Here is a 22,855-nt window from a genome sequence, read left to right on the forward strand (position 1 = left end):
AATTTCACGTATTTTGTCAAGACTTATGTTCGCCTTTGAAGTCCGATATTTCTTATTCTTCAAACACTCTTATTTGGTATTGGAAACTTTGAAAATGCAGAGTATAAAGGTTTTAATATTTCTAGAAAAACTTTTGGTTAAGATTATATGGTAGTTTTACAATAAATAATTTTAAAAAACAATGTATCCTTTTCTTCATAATAAAATTTACTCTTAACACTAATTTCAATTTAGACTGGTCATTGAATTTTACGTTCGGAATTCGATGGGGAGAAGTTATAGTTATTTCTTACTTACCTGTTTACCTGTTTAATGTTTTCCAGTTGTATTATAACAGAACGTAAAAAAAAAACCAGTTATGTCTGCTTTTGTAAGAACGGTTGGAGTTTATGTGTTATGTCTTAACATTTATGGTTTGAATCCTGTTATCTCCCTTTTCAATGCAAATCTCCATAGGAAAATTTAAATGGTGATTTTTTTAGTCTTCCCCAAGTTAGATTTTATAGGACTTTTTTCTGTTTAGATTTGGGGTATAATGCTTATGATTTAAACTTAAAATCTGCTGTTGCAATTAAATTCGGGTAAGGGTCAAATTTATGCTAGATTGACTGGACTATTAGTCCAAATAATTATGACGTCGTCACAGCATTAATTTAAAATAACCTTTCAAGACCGTTATAATCATGATAGTATTGTGAAAATATTTGTGAATTATTTTAGATCTCGTTCCATATATTTGTATGAATTTCATGATTTATATATACGTCACAACGATACGTCACTTTTTGTGGCGTTTATCTGTGTATGTGACGTACAGTTTGTGGTGTTCTGTGCTGTCGTTAACTCATGGGAGATGTCCGTTGTTGTTCTGCGGTTTACATGTTGTAATTGTCTTTTTTTATTATTTATTTATGTATTTATATGTGCTGAGTGTTTTTGCGTTTGTTTGCACTATATTCCTGTCACGTAATGTTGTCATTTTAGTGGAATTTTTAACATTACCATATAAGCGGGAGATGTGGCTAGCCATAAAATTAAGTTCAACCCATCATTTGTTCTAAAAATGTCCTGTACCAAGTCAGGAGTATGGCAGTTGTTATCAAATAGTCCGTTTCTATGTATGTTGGCGTTTGTTGCAGATCTGTGTTTCTGTTGTTCTGTTGTTCTGTTGTTTTCTTCATATAGTTGATGTGTTTCCCTCGGTTTAAGTTTGTAACCCGGATTTGTTTTCTCTGAATCGATTTATGACTTTTGAACAGCGGTATACTATTGTTGCCTTTATAACGATAAGGAATGCATCTTTGAAGAAAATAATATTTAAGAAATTATAAAAATATGTTTGTGTGTTGAATGTCTACGCAGTGTAAAAAAGCTTGAGCAACTTAACAGAAAATAGCTTGTTTCAGTCTAATTTTGCTGTTTCATTCTAACCTTCTGAAAATGTTTCTAGGTTGTACAAATCTGTTGTATTTCGATGTTGTTCAATAAATGTATATCATGCCTTAAAAAAGATATGACTTGCTTTTAGACATGTATGAACCTTTTAATAAAACTTCATTTTCAATGTGCATATTTATTCTATACTTACTGGTATTAATTCGTGTGGTGCAACAAATCCATCGCCATATACTGATAACTTAAATGAATTGTCCATTCTGTTCTAAACTGAAATAAGTGTTAGAGCACGAAATTAATTGAGTGTTATTTTCGTTTTGAAGAAGAATATTTTTGCAAACGCTACTGTTGGACTTTTCTGGTTCATTTTATGAAGATTCTAAATGGTTGACCTGGAAAAACAACTCGGTGCACGGACCACATAACTGCACGTTCCGCTTTGAAGATGAATTCTTTTCAAGCGACACCCCAAGGTGTGGTTACTAAGATAATTCCCTATATCTACTTTAAGTTTTGAAAAATCATCAATGATACACAGCTACTTTTGCATAGGTACTATTTCTGTACTAAAAATCTGTAGTACTGGAAATTTACCTTTTAATATTCAGTACTATTTCATTTCTTTAAAAGTATTGTAATATTTAGGTACATGTATTTTACAGTACTTAATTTGTACTTGAAATTTAGGTACTACAGATTTTTGGTTATTACCGTTACATTTTCAGCATTTTGAAAGTTTTTCTATTTCAAATCTCTTAAAATTATGATTTTCAGACATGGAATATTGTATTATTTCTGTACCAAAATATTTAGTACAAATCAAGTGCTGAAAAATACAAGTACCTAAAAATTACAATAATTTTAAAGTAAAGAAATATACGCGTGTTTCGTCTTCAGAAGACTGTTGTTTTGTCTTTTCGTCTTATTTTGTTTTGGCGTGACGTTGTCAGTTTATTTTCGACTTATGAGTGTTAATGTCCCTTTGATATCTTTCGCCTCTCTTTTATTTAAAAAAGAGTCATCCATTGATCGAAAGCATTGAGAAATTATAGAGAATAACTCCAGTTTGAAAAAGTATTTTCCTTACGACCAGTCATGGCCCTCAAAAGACTAAAAACATCCGTAGCAAAAGAGGGACGAAAGATACCAAAGGGACAGTCAAACTCGTAAATCTAAAACAAACTGACAACGCCATGGCTAAAAATGAAAAAGACAAACAGAAAAACAATAGTACAAATGACAAAACATAGAAAACTAAAGAATAAACAACACGAACCCCACTAAAAACTAGGGGTGATCTCAGGTGCTCCGGAAGGGTAAGCAGATCCTGCTCCCCATGCGGCACCCGTCGTGTTGCTTATGTGATTACAAATCCGATAAATATTCTAATTCGGTAGGTCAAATTCATGAAAGGGAAGGGGATTGTAGTTACGACATAAGGAACATATCCGATATCATTTGTGAAACGGTTATTCCATTAGCAAATTAGTAACAGCTGTTTTAACAAAGCAATCTACTCCACCTTCTGGTTGCTACAAACAAAGAGAAAAATATTTATGTTGTAAAGCTGCCAACACCAGCAGTTCTTTCATCACCTGCTTTACAAAACAAGGTTATACCATCTACGTTAATATCTACTGTAAAAACAAAGAATATAGATATAGGAAGATGTGGTGATGGGTGCTATAAAGGGCCCCAAAATTACTAGTGTAAAACCATTCAAACGGGAAAACCAACGGTCTAATCTATATAAACAAAACGAGAAACGAGAAACACGAATATATTACATAAATAAACGACAACTACTGTACATCAGATTCCTGACTTAGGACAGGTGCAAACATTTGCAGCGGGATTAAACGTTTTAATGGATCCAAACCTTCTCCATTTTTCTGAAACAATAGCATAACATCACAACATAGAAAAACACACAATAAAATATCAATTGGCAGACTTAACTCAATCAAAAAACGTATGATTAAACAATGAACGAATAAATTTGATCTGCGATATCTGAATACAAATGCACAGTTAATTGAATATTAGAGACAAACATTCATGACCAACAAGCTAACAAACAAATTCAAACAAAGCCATGGATGGACATTACTGAGAAATATTTAACCAATCAATATTCACTTTAGAAAAAAACCGGTTTTAAAAAAATTATTATAATCTTGAAGTTTATACAAATGGAGTAAGAATAAGTGAAAAATTGAAGATATTACAAATAATCAAAGCTGGTGTACAGACAAGATCCATATAAATAACAAAATAACAAAAAAGCATTATAAACAGTATCAACATGTCGAATAAACTCTATTTATGTATTAACATGTAACACCTAAGGCATTCTGTAAGATGGTGAATCAATGGACAAATTTAACATTCGCTTAAATAACCACCGATCATGTACAAAACCAACAAAAACTGTCCCCTCACAAGACATCTTCCCCGAAAGAAACATCCGTTTGTTAATGTGAAAGGGACACCACGAAGAGAAGGAGAAGATAAAACTTACTTTCGGAATCACCAGCTTCAAACTTTAGAACCTGGTAGTCTAAATGAAAAAGACGAGAATAGGCACAGGAAAGATAAAGTATAAGTTCTATTAACCTTAATATATAAGATAAAGTATATATATATCTTAATATATAAGATAAAGTATAAGTTCTATCAACCTTAATATCTATGTAATTTTGGCAAATGGACGTTGAAAAGTTACCTTAATCAACAGATTTTTTAATTTAAATCAATAATCTTGACCTTCATCCCGTTTTTGTTTTAGCCGCAAAATTAAATGTACTTGGAGATGCAACAGTGTTTTTTTTTTTAGTTTTTTTTTTATCTGCAATCGATTTCATCTTGGTAGATGCACGCCCGGCGACACCAGCTTGTCAAGCATAATATTGCGTTTCATTTTTATTGCATTGTAAAGATTTTTAACATTTTAATATTTACACACTAAATAGTGTGTTTAAAAATACGTTGTTATATAAAAAAGAAGATGTGGTATAATTGCCAATAAGACAACTATCCACAAAAGACCAAAATGACACAAACATTAACAATTATAGGTCACCGTACGGCCTTCAACAATGAGCAAAGCCTATACCGCATATAGTCAGCTATAAAAGGCCCCGATAAGACAATGTAAAACAATTCAAGCGAGAAAACTAACGGCCTTATTCATGTAAAAGATTGAAAGAAAAACAAATATGTAACACATAAACAAACGACAACCACTGAATTAAAGGCTCCTGACTTGGGACAGGCACATACATAAATAATGTGGCGGGGTTAAACATGTTAGGGGATCCCAACCCTCCCCCTAACCTGGGACAGTGGTATAACAGTACAACATAAGAACGAACTATAAAAATCAATTGAAAAAGGTTTAACTCATCAGATAGACAAAAAATAAGCAATTTTATATCTTACTAAGTAGGACATCACGTGACTTGGGTAACGTAGTGGGCCGCCATTTTGTGTCATCTTGTCCCATATAAAATACATAGGTGCTTCATTAAAGTTAGATTTTCTTAATAATCTGACCCCTTTTTTAACTTTTGAAACTATAGCATTGGTGTTCCAACATAATTCTACCTTAACATATTGGTTCTGTTTAATTTTTCATTAAACTACGTCCCTGAAGATTCGTAAAATTCCTACTTTTCTCGTCATTTCCCCGTCAACTCGATTTTAAATCTAGCCCATGTCTGCTTGTACATCAAATTCACAAATTCCCTAAGTAAAAGTAATACTTTGCAACTCGATTGATAATATTAAAACATATATCTGGCGAAACAGTTTAAATCGAGGGCTAATAACGTCCCACATCGATTTACAAATGTGATTTTATTCGGGATTTTTCAAAATAGCGGATGTGTTTGGAAGTGCCGCATGTATTTTTATGATTCGTTTTTATAAATCTTGTATTTTTCATGCAATTTTTGTGCTGTTTCTGTTATTTTCATGGTTGATATTCTGATAGGTTTGATGTTTAAATTTCTTGATAAAAAATAAAATTATTTTAAGTGTGGAGTGAAAAAATAGTTACAACTGAAATTTTCAAGAAAAATATTTTTCAATTTTTTAAAGATTTTTTCCCTTTTTTGTATAATTTATCTTTATATAGAAAAAATAATATATTCTTTATAGAAAAAAATATTTTCGTCTCGAGAGATAAACAATACATGCACAACATTAGATAAATGCTCTGTACCTATTAAAGTTGATGTCCATTTAAATCTTCGTTGACCACTATGAACAGGTTAACCCAGATTTAATTCATAATGTTACATAACAACAAATTGACAGCTATGTTTTAGGAATCGTGTCAAACCAAAAGCCATCAGGTGAAACTAACATCATGTGTATACATGTATTTCCAGAGTTTAGTTTTAGTGATATAAACCAGTTTTCTAAAATGTAGAAATATACAATTCTCTTTCCCGTGTACACTACCGAAGCAGTATATATCATAAAAAAAACTTTAAGAAAATATAAACAATATCAAAAATTCTTCGATAGGTTAATTTTTGCTTAAAAAATAACCAAATAATAATGTTTCACTGTAATTGTTTAAAAAAATACCTTATTTTAATCTTATATTTAAAAGATGTTTTTGTTTCATAGGAATTAAACGAAACTTCATTGCAAAAAAAAAGTAAAATCGCAAAAATACTGAACTCAGAGGAAAATCAATTAGGAAAGTCCATAATAATATGGCAAAATCAAATAACAAAACGCATCAAAAACGAATGCAAATGATTTTTGTTATGTTTTGTTTACATTAAAAATAAGAATATTAAAATTTTAACTTGTGAAGAATTTTTTTTTAACATTGCATACTTGACAATATTTGGCATGTACTAAAAGGTGGAGTGGAGTATTGGAGTGGAGTGGTGGAGTGTTGGAGTAAAATCATGGAATGAAATATACTTAGAATATCCAAAAATCAATATCATTTTAAGAATCATTTATAATAGTTGTTTTTTAATTGCAACACACAATGATTTTATATTATTTCATTTGACATGTTTGATTATTCATCAAAGTTAAACAATGTTTTGGGTAGCATTTATGACATCTTAGAATGAAAGGGGGGGGGGTAATGTTGTTTATGTTTATCGTGTAGTTTATTTTACTGTCCTGAATTGTAGTGTATTTCTAATAAGAAGGGGGAAGCAAAGGCCCGGTAACCTATGCAGTTAAAATTAATTTTGGACGAGCTCACAATTTTTTTTTTATTAAAATACAGATATATATATACCGTTTCGATCCCTAACATCACTGAAGAGACATTTATTGTCGAAATCCGGATATGGTGTACTAAAGAAATATTGACACCGAATGTTTGTGGCACAACATCCTGTCCACAAGTTAACAACTTTTTTTTTCTTTCTGTGACGTATTAAATTTATATTGAGATCCAGTTTGTTACATCTTGTGATCAATTTTATTTGGCAATCGTCAATGGCAGTCAGCAGGGTTAAAGAACATCAGTTGTTCGACCTGTTAGTCAAATGCGTTTTGTTTAAATATACTTTTTCACTCTTTTGGTCTTTTGGAAAATGTTGTTTGTGCTGTTTTTAGACCCTTCTACAACGAAATTTGTTTGACATGCACACGTATAAAAATTGCGGTTTTTATCCAACGCAGTCATAGGTTTGAACGTAGTTTTCAATTTAGACTCGTTTATATTTTTTGTTTGGGCATGTATCATATTTTCCCTCCGGTTTATATGATCCGTTCATCCTATATATTGACTCTTAAAATTCAAGAGTTAATCTAAAAATGAGGGTACTTTCTCTAAAAAATGAGGGTACTTTTTATTTGGCCTTCCAAATACCGTTTCGATCCCTAACATCACTGAAGAGACATTTATTGTCGAAATCCGGATATGGTGTACTAAAGAAATATTGACACCGAATGTTTGTGGCACAACATCCTGTCCACAAGTTAACAACTTTTTTGTTTTCTTTCTGTGACGTATTAAATTTATATTGAGATCCAGTTTGTTACATCTTGTGATCAATTTTATTTGGCAATCGTCAATGGCAGTCAGCAGGGTTAAAGCACATCAGTTGTTCGACCTGTTAGTCAAATGCGTTTTGTTTAAATATACTTTTTCACTCTTTTGGTCTTTTGGAAAATGTTGTTTGTGCTGTTTTTAGACCCTTCTACAACGAAATTTGTTTGACATGCACACGTATAAAAATTGCGGTTTTTATCCAACGCAGTCATAGGTTTGAACGTAGTTTTCAATTTAGACTCGTTTATATATATAAATATATAGTGATTAAGTTAATTATCAAAATATGGTAGGTTTAGTCCCCAGTTAAAAAATTGAATGTCTTATCCTAGGCAAAATATATTAGAGGCTAAAAATCATCTTGTGATAAAAAAAAATAAAATTATTAAATGGACTATGATTTAATTAAATTAAATTGTCAATCAATATTTTCACTTTGATTTTATCTTATATGTTAATTTGATAATGACAGTACTATTTAAAGTAGTTTGTTTCTTCCAATTAAAAATAGATAAGGAAAATGTTTATATCCACCATCGGCTGTCCATAGAACCCATCAAACTGTTATTACTATAAACTCAGAAACTAAATAACTTTAATAGATGAGAAATGTTGTTCTTTTTATTTAATTTGATTAAATAAACATATGTCAAATCAGTACCAACCACACATTATATGTTCTGCATATTATGAAAACAAGACAGATATAAGTATTTTTATGAGTATTTATCATATGTTTAGTACAAAATACAGCAATTATAATAAAGGTTCATTTTCTAAGTCAGTATCACCTACCCTGTAACGCGTACCCCGTATCGCATATCTAAACCCGTATCGTATAGCTAAACCCGTATCGCATACAAATGAAATGACGTCTGCATTTGATCTAAGACGCCCAGTTGCTGTCCCCACTAAACAAATGTCCTATCATTTCAACTTGTTTGATAAAAATCAGTCATGTTGGTACTTGGTAATATTTTTTGGATCTGTTTTTTAATTAAAACATGTAGTTGAAATGATAGGACAGTATCGTTTACTTTGTGAATTATTTAGATACATAGTCTTAAAAGTGTATTGAGAATGTAATAAGGTTATAGGGGAAATTACGATGTGAATATTCAGCAAATATAGAAGTCTGTAAAAAAAAAGTTAGCTAGAAAATACAGGAAAATCACAATTTCCTTTCCTTGCTTATATTTTGGGACGTTTAAAAAAACACCGGTTATTCCATGAATCTGATTCTGTTAAAAATATATGATACACAGAATGCTTGGCAAAATCTGTATCACATGCTGTATCACCACTCGACCAGGATCATTCCTCGGGACCTTTGACCCTCCGGAGTGATATTGGTTTCTCGTGGTGATACAGCATGCGATACGGATTTTGCCATGTATTATTCTATATATAATGAAAACATTTTCAACAAATATTGTAAAATGAAAACTTTATATATTGTCCTGAACATGTAATGATGAATTCCGAGTGATTCTAGTAAAAGCAAATGCTCATCTGATAAACTTTGCATCATTTCATTATGGATTAAAACATCTTTGAAAAGTAGAGAAACAGATTGTTTCAAGATTTTTGATCTTGGACTTAAATATATTCTATGATCATATCTTTTCAACACAAGATCATTTGGAACATTTCTATGTTATATTTGTTATTCTCATGGGATTTTGTCTGATGCTTGGTCCGTTTCTGTGTGTGTTACATTTTAATAGTGTTGTGTCGTTCTTCTCCTCTTATATTTAGTACGTTTCCCTCGGTTTTAGTTTGTTACCCCGATTTAGTTTTTTGTCCATGGATTTATGAGTTTTGAACAGCGGTTATACTACTGTTGCCTTTATCTATGTTTCCTTGAAAACGATTGTCCACATCCGAATCATTTTCTTATTATTTCAGCTATAAAAGTAAGATGGAATGGTTGTTTGGTTAAATCATGTCTTTGAACTTCAGTGTCTTGTCTTAAAAATAATTTACACCAAAATGTTGTTAACTAAGGTAAAATTGCTGAAAGACCCTCTCCTAAATTTTAAAAATCTGTCATTTAACATTAATCTTATCCTTTATTTGTAATATTGTTTGGAGATATAACCTAAATCAAAATGCCCATGACACATCCAAGGAGAATTATATTGGTATAATGAACTTGAATGCAGTTGGATGCTTTTGATACATGTATTCTATGATTTTTATAGCTACACATGTAAGAATAAGAATTTTAAGAATAAGAATAAAAATATCGTATAAATTGGTTTAATTCCTAACTCCATGTTTTCACATCGTGACTCCACTCAAAAACTCCATAACTCCAACACTCCACTCCACTCCACCTTTTAGGTCATGCCACAATATTTACGACAGAGTTATCGGTCCTTAATATCACTGATATAGTTGGGTATAATGTTCCAAGCATTAACCATTTAACCGAGTATGTGAAAAACTATCACAAGGTTCAGTTGGAGACGAGTTCTTTCTTTTTAAGGGTCAAAATAATAAAATAGCTGACCTCCGTAAAAGGTTTATTCTACAGTATTATGTAAACAGTCTATGTGAAACTAAAATGTGTGATGTGCTTAATCTATGTCATACAGACTAACTTACAAAGTTGTCTTTACCTATAGAATATTTATTCCATTATTTTTAAGCGGGTCTCCTTTTTCATTTTTATCTCCTATGGTTCCACCTTTCTCATTGTTAATAATAGATAACACTCACTCATGTATATGTTCCGGACCATATGAGTATTTGGACCATACGCGTATGGTCATGACCGTATGCGTATACTCATATGGTCCGACCATACGCGTATGGTCCGACCGTACGCATATGGTCGGACCATATGAGTATAATACTCGTTTGTTTATTAACGGGCCGGACCATATGAGTATTTGGACCATATAGGTATATATATTTTTTTCAAATTACATTATAAACGTTTCAATAATACAAAAACTTTATCTAAAAAAACAGTGATGGTTTAAAACATGACAATTTTTTAAATTTTATAATCCAAAAAACTACGTAAAAATTTAATATTGATAACATAGTTAGTTTTCATCGCTAGTTACATTCGTGCATATAGGTTTGGATGACATTCACTTCCAGACGGTATCATAGCTTTTTTGCATTTGCAAGAAATTTGTGCACGATCTTTTTCATTTACACATTTTGTTTGCGAGTTAAAAACAAGCCTTTTTTACAGCTGCGTTCAGTGATACCGAGGTCTTTGGCAATTCTGATGTCTACGGTGTTTTTAAGAAGCTCTAGATTTCAAATATCGTAAAATCACTGTAATACACCATCTTCACAACACAACTTAAATAAACCAATAGTATGCTACTTTCCAGTGACTTCTTATGTAACAGTTCATTAAGAAATTTTTGGAATTTAATTTTTTAGTCGACATATTGCCAATTACTCGTAATAACTAATCGGTAATGACCATCGGTATAAAATGTGTTTACTTTAAATTTGACAATTAAATTATTAAGTAAAATAACTATGTGAAACTTCTTATTTTTATTTAGCTTATCTTTTTATTATAATATAATGATAGAATTACCTATATGATAGCGTATTTTGAATGAACGGTCATACCATATGAAGAGTTTAGAAGTATTAAAAGTAAACTGTAACAGAGTGTTAATTACCCCGACCATACGCGTATGGTCCGACCATACGCGTATGGTCGGACCATATGAGTATATACCCATATGGTCATGACCATACGCGTATGGTCCAAATACTCATATGGTCCGGAACATATACATGGTATATTGTTTTTACTATGCTTTTGTTGCACTCTTTTATGTCTATTTCTTTTTTGAAATAAAATAGCATTTCTCTTTTAATGGGTAAGCTTGTACATCTACTAAGTATTTCTTTCAAGACCATAATCTCATTTATTCATAGTTTCACCTCTTTCAAAAGTAACATAAAAAAGAGGGAGGTAAGATTCTTTGAAAAGGATGCTACTGTATTGTCCAATTTAGTTAGATATGTCTACATACTAATGAGAAATTGTATCTACTGTTAATTCAAAAATTATTGGGTGATATTTAGGAATGCGAATACTGCGACTGGGTTAGGATCGCAAAGCCCTCTCATTCTCACATCCAATACATGTATCCTTGTGCAGGTTTTCTTGAAATCGCAATGATAAATATCGATTTTTGGACAATTCTTTATAAAATCGCATAATAAATACACGCAATAATTTCGGAATTTACAGTATTCGAGTTTACAAGAAGTGATCGAGTATTTACAAGAGTGAAATCTGGTACACTTTTAAATTCATTTATTCAACTTTAGTCATTGTTGGAAATTCGTTTATGAGACACCTGGACGACACATTTTATAGAACGAAAACATATTTATAGGTCAATATATTTATTCAACAATCGACCCTTACATAATTATGTCAAGCTCTCATAATAACAAAATACATAACTACATGATACTAGAACAATAAAAAAAAATGATGCGAGTACTGACTTTAGACATTTGCATGAATATGACATGGTTAAGGTTCATGTGGACCCTATGGCTAAAATGGCCGTATTTTCACCTCAAATTTTTCTCTGAATACAGGCAAACCTGTGAATCTGGAAAAGTTTTAAGGCATAGCATGCGCTAGATAAATAGAATTCAAATGCATTGTATGATTTAGAAAATTCGTAACTTAACTGGATTTTGCCATACACTTTTTTTCGTCTCTGCAGAAGATGATAAAATTAACAAACAGTTGAGTTTACCTTGATATGGTCCACTCAGGTACACAGTTTAAATAACAAATTATTGTCAGGTATCTATTGTCCATCTAATGTCCATGTCAATTAAAAATGCTCACTTTAATGTTTACCTGTGGGGAAGTTCTCAAACCTGTTTCCCAACTTAGTTTATTTTGGCACCTTCTGGAGGAATGAAAAAAAGTGCACGGCAAAATCCTGGTAAGTTTTTATTTTTCTTAAACATAAAACATACTTAAAATTCATTTATCTAGGGCATGCTATGCCTGAATTTTTTTACAGATGCCCAGGTTTGTCTGTACTCAGAGTAAATTTTGAGGTGAAAATACGGCCATTTTAGCCATAGGGTCCACATGAACCTTAAATCATTTAAATTTTTAATATTTTATTTTATTTTACTATCTTGCTATCTTAACCCTCCGCGTTAGAGTCTCGATATGAAGACTTATAAAAAGGGTTAGACAGTGATAAGTGAACCTTGGAATGAGAGGTCAGAGAGCGGAAGTACGGGCGGAAAGAATAAATAAGGGGAAGAAAGTTGCGGAAGGGGATAGAAGGGGGAAGTGGGGGATAGAAGAGAAGGCAAAAAACAATAAATTGTATATTTGAAAAGTTTCTTTGACCATGTTCGTCTGGAAGTAAGGAAGAGGGAATAAGGAATCAGGAAACCCTGTCCATCCCATTGTGAAATGACTTTTATTAAATTCTATATTCAAAGTATAATAATCAATGAAATCTCAAGAACAAACCAAAAATTGCCACAATAGCGTTTCAATGAATGCTGACACGCTAAATGAAAATGTTAAAATTTTATATAACTGTTTATTGGAACCACTTACGCTTTCTACCAACAGGCATGTAAAGATAGTCGTAGACGTATTTAGCTCAACTTTTCAGAATTCATATCTTTGAATGCGTCACTGATGAGTCTTTTGTAGACGAAACGCGCGTCTGGCGCAAATACTAAATTTCAATCCTGGTATTTAATATGAGTTTATCTACAACTTTAGTTTTGAATTGAAATAACAATTATCTTGACTCAAGTGCCACGGATGAATATTGTGTGAATGAAAAAAGTGTCTGGTGTAACAAATTACAAGCATTGTATCTTTGATGAATTATTCTAACATATTTCATTATCTTTAAAAACTTATTACATATTTAACACAACTTACCTGTACAGTTCGTGATATTAATATTGTTGAGAAAAATCGTTCCACCTAAAATTGGGGATTCACCTCTACAGTTCGGGAATTCCCCTGTACAGTTCGTGATATTATTATTGTTGAGAAAAATCGTTCACCCTAAAATTGGTGATTCACTTGTTTAAAAGCATAAAATAAACTGTAAGCAATCGGTTCCAAATTTAGCGTGAGGTTAATCCCAAACATTATACTAAAAATATACTAAAATTAATTCTATTTTTAAAACCTTGTAAGATAGAGCAGTTTCAGAGTTTTAGTTGTTCAAATATGGTGTAAACTGATAAATTCAAAATCATGCAGTGTGTTATTTTCCAATGTTTTTAGGATTTTGATGGTTTTAACAAAATGTTTTCAAGTGTTTTACGGGTATGTACGAAGATTATATTTTATAGTTGATTTCCTATCATCAATAAGAGCAGCAGATATAAAATTCATCATAATTTGGTTTCTCTGTCATGGGATCTTTTTTCGATTTGACAACAAAGATTCGGTTACTTCCTATTTGAATAATCATAGTCTTGGTCCATCCGAAACGGTCGCCATCTTTCTACATATATCATTGTTTAACGACCGATGTAAGAAATGTTAAAGATACGACAACGCACTAGTTACCAAATTTTGGTCTGAAACGGTTATTTTGTTCTTAAAGCCTCGGCCACGGATGCATAACGGACACACACTGGATATGCAACGTACGAGAAACGGACACGTACCGGACAGAACGGATGCCGAACGTACATCCAACGGACGAGTAACGCATAAAACGGACACCTAATGGAAGCGTACCGGATAAAACGGATAAACAAGATATACTGAAAAATCAAATAGTCCAGTCAAACTAAGATTTAACCTCAAACTAATTGCAACAAAAAATGTTTTAGTTCTAATCTATAGCATTATAGCATTATGCCCTTTATATACACAGAAAAAAGTCCCATAAAATCTAACTTTAGGAAAACTCAAAATCAGCATTTTTAATTTCCTATTGAAATTAACATAGGAAGGGGAGATAACTCTTGCAAAAATGAGTCTTTGATTGTTTTTCTTGAGATTTATGTAAAGTAGGATACTTTGATGGGGTTATTCGTTTGTTTTTGACTAAATTATATATCTTCTGCTCATGAAATGTACAAAATCGAAATGTTATGAGTAGTTTTATTTTTTTTAGTGCATTTTTCATTAAAGAAATTGCAAATTTGAAGCTATTAACCATTTTGAAAAAAATATTGTGAAAATCTGGTATTGTTTATATATGTATATAAATTTTTTTTAGCAACTAACTTAACTTAAGAAACTTTAAACCACAAAAAAAAGAATACATACTTAATTGTTTTTATTGAAATTGAGGTTCTTTACCTTGACATGTTGAAAAATTCAATAAATGGTCAACTAATGAATTACGAAATCTAGATTATGGCTTGATAAAATATATGAAAACACCTTTAGAGTTGTTTTCTATACTCTAACATGTCTGAAGACCGGTAAAAAATCAAGAAATCAATACATTCTGATGAATAAAAGCGGTAAAGTTATAATTTTGTAACAATTTTTATTGATATTTCTGCCTTTTTTTACAAGAGTTATCTCCCTTTTCAATGCAAATCTCCATAAGAATTTTAAATGGGGATTTTTTAAGGTATATTTTATGGAACTTTTTTCTGTGCACATTTTGGGTATAATGTTAAAGATTAAAACATAAAAAATGTTCTGTTGCAATTACTTTCGGGTTAAGGTAAAATTTATCCTAGCTTGTCTGGACTAAAAGGCGACAATAATAATACATGCAAATCGCATCAATATTCAAAAAGTTTCTGTGTAACTGGTTTTGGTTTGTTCTTCAAAATTCCGCCAAAGGGTAGTGTCTGGCACGAATAAGAACTGCTTGATTGTGAAGACGTGCCTATACTCGAAGATCGATTAGTAATACTAGTAATAAGAATTCATGAACCTTAAGAAATCTGACAAATCTGACATACCAATAATAGGCATTGCTAACGCGAAATTTTGAATTGGCATTTATCCGTTTAAGATCCGTTCATCATCCGTTTTATCCGCTATTATACATCCGGTAGAAGTCTGTTTCTCATCCGTTCAACATCCGTTTTATTCGTTAAACGTCCGGTAGAATAGTTATCAAAGGTACCAGGATTATAATTTAGTACGCCAGACGCACGTTTCGTCTACATAAGACTCATCAGTGACGCTCATATCAAAATATTTAAAAAGCGAAACTAGTACAAAGTTGAAGAGCATTGAGGATCAAACATTCCAAAAAAGTTGAGCAAAATACGGCTAAGGTAATATATGCCTGGAATAAGAAAATCCTTAGTTTTTCGAAAAATTCAAAGTTTTGTAAACAGGAAATTTGTAAAAATGACCACATTATCGATATTCATGTCAACACCGAAGTGTTGACTACTGGGCTGCTGGTGATACCCTCGGGGACGAAACGTCCACCAGCAGTGGCATCGACCCAGTGGTGTAAAAAGTTATCAAAGGTACCAGGATTATAATTTAGTACGCCAGACGCGCGTTTCGTCTACATAAGACTCATCAGTGACGCTCATATCAAAATATTTAAAAAGCCAAAACTAGTACAAAGTTGAAGAGCATTGAGGATCAAACATTCCAAAAAAGTTGAGCCAAATACGGCTTAGGTAATCTATGCCTTGAATAATAAATCCTTAGTTTTTCGAAAAATTCAAAGTTTTGTAAACAGAAAATTTATAAAAATTACCACATTATCGATATTCATGTCAACACCGAAGTGTTGACTTCTGGGCTGGTGATACCCTCGGGGACGAAACGTCCACCAGCAGTGGCATCGATCCAGTGGTGTAAATAGTTATCAAAGGTGAATTTATCTTCCAGACCTCCAACGGATGTATAACACACGGTTTTACACTAGTAATTTTGGGGCCCTTTATAGCTTGTTGTTCGGTGTGAGCCAAGGCTCCGTGTTGAAGGCCATACTTTAACCTATAATGGTTTAATTTTTAAATTGTTATTTGGATGGAGAGTTGTCTCATTGGCACTCACACCACATCTTCCTATATCTATATAACGGACACGTTATGGATACAAAACGGAAACGAAACGGACGAGTACCGTACAAAAAGGACGCCTAATGGACGTTCAACGGAAATTTTATCCGTTGGACGTCCGTTCAAAGTTTTGAACATGCTCAAAATTTTCCACCGGACAGAACGGACGTCGACGGATAAAACGTACGCGTAACTGACATGCAACGGATATGGACGGACGTATAACGGATAAGAACGGACGTTTAACGGACATGTACGGATTGAAAAAAAAAATTATCCGTTAGTCGTCCGTTCGAGCTATCCGGGAAGGTGTGACCGAGGCTTAACATTATCTGAAAATATGAACTATAAATTATTTAGTCATATTCAGACTTCCAGTCAATTTTCAAATTAATCGAAAGTGGTAAATTTATTCAAGACAATTTGCTGCAGTCAAATCAGTTCATTTCAGTAGCAGTTAAACAATTCAATATTATTTGGTATGTACACGTAAATAGCAACTACTGAACAGTGTGAACATAGACTTAACAGATTTTAACTTACTGCAAGCAAATAGGCTACACAGTACTGAATGTACTGCAGTGGATTAGTCTGAAAATTAACTGAAAAATTAAAATTGAATAATTAATTAACTGTAAAATTGGCATGTACTATAACTTTCCCCCAAGAACTAAAAAGTAAAACTATGTTAACATTGTAAAATATAAATAAAATTATAAGATATTTACAAAAACTTTTTCTTTGTTTTTTTATAGTATTTACGATGATGAAAAGGACTAACGAATAGTGAAAAGTACCTTTTTTTCTCATATAAACCGATTGAGCAAGTGCAAAAACAGACGATTAAATTAACTTCTTTAAGGTTGATTTGGTACAATGGTATTTCTTCTATATTTGTATCATATTCTGTGGTTTTTAAAACATCACAAAACAGGATCATTTGTTAAGAATGCACTGAAATCATGGGCTGCCATTAAGAATGTCGAACAATTAAGATGTCAGTGGTGCAGCGATCAAGGTCCAGCAGTCAGGTATTGTAAAAATTGCGTTAAACTGCTTGACCGCCAGTGCGAACTTTTTCACGAAAAGATCCCTCCGTATCAACTACACACAACTTTCGATATTACTACAGAAGGTCTTGATTTTCAAATTTCGAATTTTGCTCCAGGAATGTTTTGCGAACATCATCGGCATAAGCTGCTTGACCATTATTGCTCCAGTTCCGGTATTTTATTATGCGAAGAATGTAAAGAAAACGGTGACTTTAATGTGGACGAAATAGAACATTTTTTTTCATTGCAAGACTCGATTTATGACACAAAGAAATTGATTCAGGAAATACTTCATACACATCGTAACTTTCCGGAAAGTTCAGAGATGATAACAATGTTAAAGTGGATTGACGTTTCTTTGGGACTTATTCCTGAGTTCGATGATTTCGCTGCAGTACCACTTTCACCGGATATACGAAGAGTATTGGAACAAGAAATATCATCCTCGAATCAAGTTTTCATCAGGTGTAGCGAAGTAAGAGATAAAATGGAAGGCTTACAAATAGAAATGCGTAGAAAATTTTTGTCCAATACCAGAGGTAAAAAAGGGTAAAAAATTACTGCGTTAAAGGAAGTATAGAATAACTAATATAGAAACACAATTTTTTTACAATTGACCTTATTTCCATGACTAAATAGTAATTAGTTGTTAAGAGAATAATAAAATAAAAATGCACTAATGCAGTGTACATGCAGTCATCTAAGAGAAATTACCATAAAAAATAACCTGTTTCGCAACGAAAATAAGCTAATAGAGTTATGTAAAAATATTTTGACCCAAATTTTAATTCTGATAATTGAAAAGTAATTATTATATAACATACAAAACAAAATAACCAGCAAAAAAGAGTTTTCCTCAATTTTGATTTTTTTGTGGGGTGAAGGAACCGATAGGAACTCATTGAATATTGAATTTGAGAAACATATTAATTCAATTTTATCTGAAGTTGACAATTCATTTCAAAACTCTTTACCGTTATTGCATCTGATGAAATGACAGTGAAATATGATACGCATAATGTGTATACGCACTTTTAACTGACCTCTTAGCACAAACTTACAACTTCTCGTCTAATCAAATTCCTTGAATTTGTCTCATAAGTTTCATAGAAAATACTTTTTCCGTGTACTGAGTATTTATGCGTATTGACCACAGGGGTAAGATTTTATTGTATTGTAATCAAGTTATTAAAAACATAACGTGCTACTGGCTATTCTGGAATGAAATTCTGTGTCCAAAATTAAAATTAAATATTCATTATAAGTTTTCACATTGATTTTTAAATATCCTGCTATTTAAATCTTTGTTTTAAAAAATATATATATATTTGACTGTTGCAACCTTTTATCATTTGAATAAAGAATTCCAAATATGGTCCTTAATACCTTGATTAGAATACAACGCTATCTTATAATTGTGGTCATTTATCATCCATGCAATTAATTTGTACACAAAAGAGCATGTACTTTGACAACTTGTGAAGGGAAATTAAAGCCAATTGATGGTGATATTTTAAAACTTTCTTACGGAACTTGACGCCTTCATTGTAAATTAAAACACTGAAGAAAATATGCCACTTATATCTACATTCTGAGAAAGCTTTTTAGTCTTTGAAATACAAATAAAAAAAACAATAATTAATCATCTGTTGGTAGTTGCTATTCCTTTCCGAAAGAATATCTATTGGAACATAGATACATGTACATGCATTTATATTTTTCAAAGTTATTATAGCTTTAGTTTTACTATGAAATTGAAAGAAAAAAATTAAATACAATTAAATCTTTCACTGCAATTGATTTGTAATTGTATGTCTGTTTTGGGCATTTTGTTGTCATCTTTTAAAATACCATGTAATGAGACTCACCTGTAGTGAGACACCGCTTTTGATCAATATACATACTTAGTTTCCTATTACATCAGTAGCCTTCATTTTTTTCATTCTGGAATGAAGGGCCTTTTAAAATTACATAATTTTAATGAGAAATTGACAAATAAACCTCTATTTTACTCATTTATGTTTATATGCTACATGTATAAACTCATGATGTGATATCTATGATACTAGTCACTTGTGATACAAGTATTCAACCAAACTATGATGAACTATCAATTGACCAATTAAATTATTACGTGAGTTGTTAATATGTGCTTAATTGGATAGTCTATGAAAGAGTGTATATAAATTTCATATATATAAAAAGTATTTACGTTTTCATATACTAGCCATTCCATATAAAGCCAGGCTTAATTTATAGAAATCGGACAAGATTAATTCATTTTGTCACTAGAAGGTTTGAATACATTTTGAATTGATCAGCCAATACTTGGTCATGTTTGATGAATATGTTCAACACCGCTATCTTGCTTCGGTCTTTTATTGTCTCTTTGATATGACCAAGTATTGTCTAAGCCATTATTGGTGCTTATTGTTTTTAACTACTCATGAATCGTCTTTATCAAACAAAGTTTTAACAAATTGTATTGAAATTACTAGTTGCATGCGTTCTAAGATGGATAACTCTAAAGTATCTGGTATATTCTTAGATGCAAATGAACAACAGGCAAATGATTTCAGTCATCACCCAACGGAGCTGTTACATAGTATTCAAGATGTAAGCAGAATCAGATACTATACTAATATAAACATTTTATTTAGAATATTTGTTATCATAAGAAAATTGTTCTCTTTCTTATACACTTCAAATTGTATGATTGAATTTATAAACAATTTTAAATCATTTGACTTTTTTGCTATAAATCACCTTTTCAAATTATCTGAAGCCGTGACGATACTTTATCCATGAAATCACAAGTGTTAATATTGATTTATCACAAATAAATTAAAAAATATCTCGATCATGTGTTGTGTATTGTATAGTCATAACTAGAAGCATTACAAATACATAAACAAATTCTGTATATTGAACTATTATTTTTAAATGAAAATATTCCCGTGTATTGTTAATTTTGTGTCGATTTATAGTCATACTAATGCAAAATGCAGAAATTTAAGCGACAATGTTTGTTTGTTAATTGCAACTTTACGGTCAAATATTACATTACATTGAATTACGAAAGTACAAAAAAACTGCAATGGTTAGTTGAGCGATCTGGTTATGAGCGGCAATTAAAACTTAGGATGCGTTTTTCCTCAAATGCATCAAATATTCGTTAAACTTACTATTTAGCACATTTTTTGTATTATTCCTTTTTTAGGGTGCAAACATCACTGACAGCCATACCAATAACGAAAGCACAGCAAATGTTCATGTTTTACAAGAAGCAGATCAAAGCCAGATCAACACAAACAGTTTTGAGGACTTACATCCATTTTAAATATGGCCTAAAGCTTTTAGTCTATATAATGTTTTTGTATTCTATTTCAAACGATACTTTTTTTTAGTTTAAAATTTTACGTGCTTTTGTTTGGTGCAAATGTCTCTTACTTTCTTTTTTTCTAAATGAATTATCTATTTTATATAAATAATTAAATAATCAATTGAGTAAACATTTAATTAATGTATTTTGAATGAAATTTAAGATTGTTTAAATCAATTGTTTAATGAATTTTAAATTATTGGTTTGTCATATTTTGGTTAAAGTCACGTCAAAAAGGTTATTCAGCAAAGATTAAAATATTTGAAACTGTTAACCGTGACTTTTATAAAATATATTAAAGATAAACCATGGTTTTGTTATAAATAAGTAAATAAAAATACTTCAAATTCTAGTAGGAAAATGTACGTATATCATCTATCAAAATAAGAAGATGTGGTAAGATTGCTAATGAGATTTGATTGGAATGATCTCATTAAAATAAAGCAGATTCATTTTGATTTCAGCAGGTTAATTACTTTTGGGTTGCTTTGATGTGGCACATGTATAATATTGTTGGCAATTGTTTGTTTATATTCGTGCGGCTTTGTTTAAAAACTTTAATCGTTCTTTTAGAGGCCAGGTCCATTCCTGTACTAGTATATATATTGTCGAGAAGCTTTATTAAAAGTTGGTTAAAACATAACAGTTATATTGTACTAAATTGTAATCCTGGTACTTTTGATAACTATCTACACCACTTGGTCGATGCCACTGCTGGTGGACGTTTCGTCCCCGAGGGTATCACCAGCCCAGTAGTCAGCACTTAAGTGTTGACATGAATATCAATTATGTGATCATTTTCATAAACTTCCTGATACAAAACTTTGAATTTTTCAAAAAAAAAAGGATGTTCTTGTCCCAGGAATAGATTACCTGAGCCGTATTTGGTACAACTTTTTGGAATTTTGGATCCCCTATGCTCTTCATTTTTGTATTGTTTGGCTTTATAACTATTTTGATATGAGCGTCACTGATGAGTCGTATGTAGACGAAACGCGCGACTGGCGTACTAAATTATATTCCTGATACTTTTGATAACTATTATATTATTATTAAGTTGCATATTTCAAGAGTTAAATTTACATGTTTAAAATGTATAACACACGTGAGGAATTACCATGTTACTGTTAAGTATAATGGGGAGTTAACGAGTTTAAAAAGGGATGCTTCAGCGATCACTTTAAAGATTCAAAATCGTAGTACCGACGTTTATTACTTTATTTTATTAAAGGGATAATTTCTCCTAGTACTTTAGTTTATAAACAAGTTTGTTCAGTTGGTGTGCTATCTGTATATTACAACTGTTCAGAACTGAATGTTTTTATTTCAAAGAATAGTAGACTTTACTCTTTTTTCAACGACTAAATCATTTGAAATGAGGAAGTGTTATGGTATTTAAGTAGTTTATGTATGTCATGCCTAGTATTAAATAGCAATAGAAAATATTATTTCTATCGTTGTGGTTAAAGTTAATCCAATTAAACGTATTATTAGTCATGTAAAAAATGAAAAACTTTTTCAGGTGAATTAATACTTATTTGAATTTCAGGAAATAAACAATATAAAATATAAATGAACTTTTAATTTGATATAAGACACATTTCAGAGACATTCAAATAGTGACCTTGTGACATAGCGCGTTGCTTTTAAAAAAAAAAACCTGTTATCTGAAAATGGAAACAATGTTCTCATTAGATTTTATCAATTTACTGGAAGCTTACCTTGTTCAATTCTATTTGATTAATTTGTTGATATTTTGTGAGTTGTTATTGTTTTAGTTAGTATTGTAATTCGATGTTTAATATGATTGTATAATAAGCAAAAGCAGATATATGTATTCTTAATGAACAGAGCTTTGTGTGAGAAAGTAGTAATGGTAAAATGTCTATTTTTTTTACTTTTTATAAAATAAAAAATAATATTTTTCTTTACTTTAAGTAAAGTGTCTATGTGTATTCTGTATATGCAATATAACGAGGAATA

The 22,855-nt window shown here is 31.3% G+C and overlaps 1 protein-coding gene across 1 annotated transcript; it reads left to right on the forward strand.

Moving 5' to 3' along the window:
- Positions 1-13,640: 13,640 nt before the first annotated feature.
- Positions 13,641-20,887, forward strand: LOC134685992 (transcription intermediary factor 1-beta-like). Its single transcript, XM_063545698.1, has 4 exons — positions 13,641-13,760; positions 17,194-18,029; positions 20,039-20,106; positions 20,711-20,887. Exons 2-4 carry the CDS (start codon positions 17,315-17,317, stop codon positions 20,828-20,830), a joined length of 903 nt encoding a protein of 300 aa, XP_063401768.1. The 5' UTR covers positions 13,641-13,760; positions 17,194-17,314; the 3' UTR covers positions 20,831-20,887.
- The last annotated feature ends 1,968 nt before the right edge of the window (positions 20,888-22,855 follow it).

This window comes from Mytilus trossulus, chromosome 10 (genome assembly GCF_036588685.1).
Source record: "Mytilus trossulus isolate FHL-02 chromosome 10, PNRI_Mtr1.1.1.hap1, whole genome shotgun sequence".
NCBI classification, from domain to species: domain Eukaryota; kingdom Metazoa; phylum Mollusca; class Bivalvia; order Mytilida; family Mytilidae; genus Mytilus; species Mytilus trossulus.

Coding starts and splice junctions, on each gene's coding strand:
- LOC134685992 (XM_063545698.1), top strand. CDS start 17,315: ATGGTATTTCTTCTATATTTGTATCATATTCTGTGGTTTTTAAAACAT. Junction 18,030..20,038: donor ATTTTTGTCCAATACCAGAG/GTAAAAAAGGGT, acceptor GTATATTCTTAG/ATGCAAATGAACAACAGGCA. Junction 20,107..20,710: donor TGTTACATAGTATTCAAGAT/GTAAGCAGAATC, acceptor TTCCTTTTTTAG/GGTGCAAACATCACTGACAG.